Genomic DNA, 6,000 nt, shown 5'->3' on the forward strand with positions numbered 1-6,000 from the left:
TCAAATGCCAGGGGGTTAAAATTAAACGGTATCATACTTAGAATTAGAGAAATTTGTTTAAAATAAAGGGAGGGCTCTTTCCTCCCCTACACGTTGAGGAGCTGTGTCATGGTGGAGTTGCCATCTGCTTGGCCACTTAACTCTTGTGAAGATTGAAAACCTAAAATGTGACTTTTTTGGTATATCCCGTACTGAACTGGCCATACCATGCTTGAGAGCAAGCTACAAACTGTTTTATCAATCCATTTTGGACATTAATACTATAAAATTAGTTTTAAGAACAAAATAAGGGACTTCCCTGGCGGTCCAGTGGTTAAGACTTCGCCTTCCAACGCAGGGGGTGCGGGTTCAATCCCTGGTTGGGGAGCTAAGATCCCACATGCTTCAGGGCCAAAAAACCACAACATAAGACAGAAGCAATATTGTAACAAATTCAATAAAGACTTTAAAAATGGTCCACGTCAAAAAAAAAAAAAAAAAAGAACAAAATAAAAGGAGACAGGAAGGGAGTATGTTTCGTATATGTTTTGTACCTAAGACAGCAAAATTCCATTTGCTGATCGAGGTGCAAGTAAGTAAAGAAGCGTTTATGGTTAAATGTTTATTATGAAGGGAGAAGATGAATTAGAGGGTACTTAACTTTTACTTTAATATAACTGGAGCTTAATATATGGAGAAAGACTAGAGGTGAGAGATTTTCCACATTTTATACATAAAGACAAGTGTGGCTCATTTGTTGTAGAATTATTAAATCAAAATATATGATGATAATCCAGGCAGTGTGCAAAATAGGCTAACCTAGTGTTTACCAGTCTTTTCAGATATAAGGACACTCTCTTTAATACCAGCTGGAAAAAAGTACACAATGACAAAAAACTACAGTAAATTCAACAGCCCTTCTAAATGGATGTGGATTTTATTCATGATGCTGACATTTACACACATTCAGAAATTTCTGTACATATATCTGCAAGACACATTATTTAATCTACATAAGACATGCCCGGCCCAGTGCCTGGTACATAGTAGCTACCCAACAAACATTTGTTCTTTGAATGCCTAGAATTATTTTACAGATTCATAGCCCCAGTTCTTCTGTAATAGATTCCACTCTGCAGTCCTCTGCTTGAGAATCACTGGCTTAACCGAAATGACGGGGGCCTCAGAGAAGCACTGTGGAGCTCACCATACCAGCCAATATGCTGAGGTGAAGGAGCAGCAAACCCTCGGTGTTTACATGCCGGAAGTTCGCTCTGGATAGAGCTGTCGACCTCAGCATTGACCTGGATGTTTACTTAGGAAAAATGAATACTTGACTACCCCGCATTGACAGTAGATTTACTGAATGCTTTTCTTCTCAAAGATGAATAAATAACACAAAGGGAATTAAGCCTTTTCATTGTCAAAAAAATAAAAATAAAAAATTAAATAATGAAGGGGTATAGCAAAAGAAAATATCTTTTGCTTAAAAATACTTGAAATTCAGACAGAGTTAAAATATATCTACTAGGCTTTCTCTTTTCTAGATTTGGAATTGAAGAAATAACTGGATATGGTTGATTTCTCTGTGCTGTTGAAGAGATTCATTCGGACCCAAATCTGATGCTTTCCATGAAGTTAGTTCTTGTAAAGGTGCCACTGAACCGAATTGTGGCTAATTAAGTATTTGGTGCTATTTAAAGTTCACTTTTCAGTTTTTGCTATTTTTAGATTATAAATCATAGATGAAAACCAGAAATAGAAACCTATAATTTTACAAAAAGAATTATTAAATTTTGACCAAAGGACAAAAACAAGTGGAAACTATTATATATAAATTATAATATGTAATGATATAATATATAATACATATAATATATATTAATAACATACATTTATAATATTATACATATATAATAAAACCAAGCCAAAGACATTTATTTTTGGAACCTTTTTAATAATATGGCTTCCATGTACAAGAGTAAATTTTTTTTTTTTTTTTTTTAAAACATAATTCTCAACTTTTAGGTTCTACGCTTGCTTTCAGTCGACAGGGTGATTCTTTTTTTTTTTTTTTTTTTTCTTTTTAATTTTTATTGAAGTATAGTTGGTTTACAATGTTGTGTTAGTTTCAGGTGTACAGCAAACTGAATCAGTTATACATATACATATATCCACTCTTGTTTTTTAGATTATTTTCCCATATAGGTCATTACAGAGTACTGAGCAGAGTTCCATGTGCTGTACAGCAGGTTCTTATTAGTTATCTATTTAATATATAGTAGTGTGTATATGTCAATCCCAATCTCCCAATTTATCCCTCCCCCACCATCGCCTGGTAACCATAAGTTTGTTTTGACAGGGTGATTCTTTTTTTTTTTTTTTTTTTTTTTTTAATTTTTAGCTGTGTTGGATCTTCGTTTCTGTGCGAGGGCTTTCTCTAGTTGCAGCAAGTGGGGGCCACTCTTCATCGCGGTGCGCGGGCCTCTCACTATCGCGGCCTCTCCTGTTGCGGAGCACAGGCTCCAGATGCGCAGGCTCAGTAATTGTGGCTCACGGGCCCAGTTGCTCCGCGGCATGTGGGATCTTCCCAGACCAGGGCTCGAACCCGTGTCCCCTGCATTGGCAGGCAGATTCTCAACCACTGCGCCACCAGGGAAGCCCAAGAGTAAATGTTTTTAAAGGGCAGATTCTGAAGGTAGATATAGATAGCTTCACATTATATTTCATAGACTTGGGCAGCCCAACAATCACTTCAGCCTGTGGAATGAATTCAGCCTGCAGATATATTTAAATTACCCACCTGGAGCTTTTCAGTTTTTACATGTTATTAAAGTACATTATACATACAGAAAAAAAATGCATGTCATTGCACGGAGTTTAACATTTTTCCTAATTAGTCTCTGGCATTTAATAGTTGAGAAGAGTTCTTACAAAAGTCTTGTTTTCTGACTTGTCTTAAAAGTCAAAAGATTTGCCTACACCAGACTGAAATATTTACCTGGCAGCTGGCAGCTGGAGCTGATGAGCACTGCCCGCTTTGAAAGGGGCGCTGGTCCTAAGTTTACCAGAACCCCTAGGCCCTCTTCCTCATGGTACCTGCCAGGGCTTTGCAGGCGTTTTGAGTTTTTTTGACTCCTGCTCTAAAGAAAAATAAACCATCAAATATTATGTCTAACAGAAGGCATGCATTATAAAAATAGAAGTTAAATAAGATGGTTTTTTTTAAGAGAATTAATCTTTAGGAAATTAATGTGATATTTTCACAAGTGTAATGCTGTTTTACAGAGAAAAAGTCTCTATTGAAAGTGTGTTAATTGTAATAAATGATATATAAATATTGCAGCTTTAGTCTCATAACACTTGTTATGAGATTTTTTTTTTTTAATTAATTAATCTATTTATTTATTTTTGGCTGTGCTGGGTCCTCGTTTCTGTGCGAGGGCTTTCTCCAGTTGCGGCAAGTGGGGGCCGCTCTTCATCGCGGTGCGCGGGCCTCTCACCATCGCGGCCTCTCTTGTTGTGGAGCACAGGCTCCAGACGCGCAGGCTCAGTAGTTGTGGCCCACAGGCCCAGTTGCTCCGCGGCATGTGGGATCTTCCCAGACCAGGGCTCGAACCCGTGTCCCCTGCATTGGCAGGCAGATTCTCAACCACTGCGCCACCAGGGAAGCCCCGAGATTTTTTTATTGTATAATAATTAAGTATCAAACATGGTGCTAGGCACTTAGATGGTATTAAAAATAAACAGTATTTGATTTTGAGAACCTTACGATAATGTAACAAACTATAAAATATTGCCTTATTAATTTAAAATGTTTCCTCCAGTTCTCTTTATTTATCAAATGAGAAAAATCATACATACTGTTTTGTGACTACACAGATGCTCATTGGCTTTCCAGCTCAGTAGAGGACTGACTGATGAGGACATGGTTCTTCCCCTCTCCAGTCGTAGAGAGAAGCTGTAATACGTTTGGCGACACTGTAGACAGCTTTCACGGCCGTGTTTCTACTAAATTATTTTCCTGAATAGGAGAATATTGTTTGAAATACTTGTTTTCTTTTGTTTAAATTTTTAAACAATTAAGTAAACTTGAAATACAAAATAAAGTTGATCAACTTCAAGGAAAATACATATTACCAAAGTTGACTCTAGAAAATAATTTTTAAAAAATTAAGCAGACCACTGCGATGAAGAGTGAGTGGCCCCTGCTTGCCGCAACTGGAGAAAGCCCTCGCACAGGAACTAAGACCCAACACAGCCATACATACATACATACATACATACATACATAAAATAATAATAATAATAATAATAATAATAATAATAATAATAAATTAAGCAGACCAATCACCCCAGGAAAAAAACATTAAAAACCTGTTCTCAAATAAGCACCTCTGCAGTGAAGCATCTCTAGAGTGTGGGAAGACCACCCACCCAAGCAAAACAGTGGATCTTTGATCTGGGGGACAGGTAAATGTCTGAACGCCTTTTAAGAAGACATGGTATAACTTGCCTTCCTTAGTAATTCAGATTCCTGTCTTTCAAATTTTACAGCTGGATTATAAGCCATCTTTCACGGATACCTTCTACCTCTCACTGTATAGCTGCTTAGAATGCTGTTTGCTTGGGCTTGAAATACTTATCTTCAAGTGATTATTAGTTTAAAACTTCCACACTGAAGGAATGGCTTAAGCTGTGGAGAAAAATGAAAGTATTTCAGATTGTATTAAAGACTTTAAATAGAGTGGCTGTTTGGACCACTAGGGGGAAGAACAGTCACGCAGCCCCTGCTAAGTAAAGAATGTCATATTCTCAGGCCTGCGAGTATGCTTGGCAGATGGGAAGGAATTTAGAACAGAGTATTTCCCAAGAGCAGAGTGACATTATATTTTAAATAGAAGCACAGGTGTTTTTATCATCAGTCATCTCAATTCATTTGAGACTTATGTGAAAAAAAAAAAAAACGTTCTGTGTTTGTGTTTATAGGCATTCAGCTCAGTGAGTACCTGCCAGAGGTGAAGGACCTGCTGCAAGCAGACCAGTTGGGAAGTTTGAAGTCCAATCCTTACTTTGAGTTTGTTTTAAAAGCTAATTATGAATACTATGTCCAGGGACAAATGTGATTTTGCTAAAAATGGTCATTGTTCCTGAAAATTTGTCTGAGTGTGTCCTTATAAAAATTTTAGACCTTAAACATCTAGAAGTTTGTACAGTTTTATAACATGTATTTCTGAATTTTTTATACTTTATTTGGAAGCTACTACAAAATAGTTGTATGACTGTAGTTTTAGTTTTCGGTTACATGATATTTTTTTCTTCTTCTTTTCCATCTGAAGTTTATCTGTGGTTTTCATACTTGCTACCCTTCCTTTTTATCTCACTCCATCCAGGGTCCTGGTTCTGGCTACGTGTATGCACGGATCACTTCTAGGCTTCAGCTTCTATAACTCTAAAAATGGCAAGATTGCACTAAGTTGTCTCTGAAATTGCTGTAACTCTGGATGTTATGTACTGGACAGTGTCTGGAATATTCGGTATCTATTTTGGTTAGGTCTGGGGGAAAATATCTAGTGGGATAAATGTCAAAATTTGCTAACTTATGAAACTAAAAGACAAAGTGGGCCTAATTCATTGTGAGCTTGATAACTGATTACTTCATTGGGAAAAATGTCAGATTTGTCTACATAAATAATAGAGTATTAATAAAAGTATTTTGGTGAATAAAACATATTTATGTGGCTTTCTAATCTATCTATAAGTTACCATATAATAGGTTATAACCTGTCAGTGTGGGGATTCAGTCAGGTTTATGCATTTTCAGGATGATTTACACTGAATTCCATCTTTACCACAGTCTGTCTAGCTAATCTAAGGTGTGTGTAATGCTAGAAACCTTTATAGGTTTTCTTAATATGGCGACTGATTTAACTGAAAAGTAGTTGTCTCAAAGGTTTGTCCTGACCAATGTTGTCACTCAGTTTTTGTTGGGCTTTAAATAAAGACGGAGTTGCTGGCATA

At 36.7% G+C, this 6,000-nt stretch overlaps 1 protein-coding gene across 1 annotated transcript in view; it reads left to right on the forward strand.

The window, feature by feature from the left end:
• NUP133 (nucleoporin 133) overlaps positions 1-6,000 on the forward strand; it is a 54,281-nt gene extending 48,281 nt beyond the window's left edge. Inside the window, exon 26 of the mRNA XM_082424994.1 lies at positions 4,969-6,000. Coding sequence (XP_082281120.1) covers positions 4,969-5,105 — 137 coding nt within the window. The 3' untranslated portion in view covers positions 5,106-6,000. The remainder of the gene's footprint in view (positions 1-4,968) is intronic.

Source organism: Balaenoptera physalus (assembly GCF_965194825.1).
Source record: "Balaenoptera physalus genome assembly, chromosome: 14".
Classification (NCBI taxonomy): Eukaryota; Metazoa; Chordata; class Mammalia; order Artiodactyla; family Balaenopteridae; genus Balaenoptera; species Balaenoptera physalus.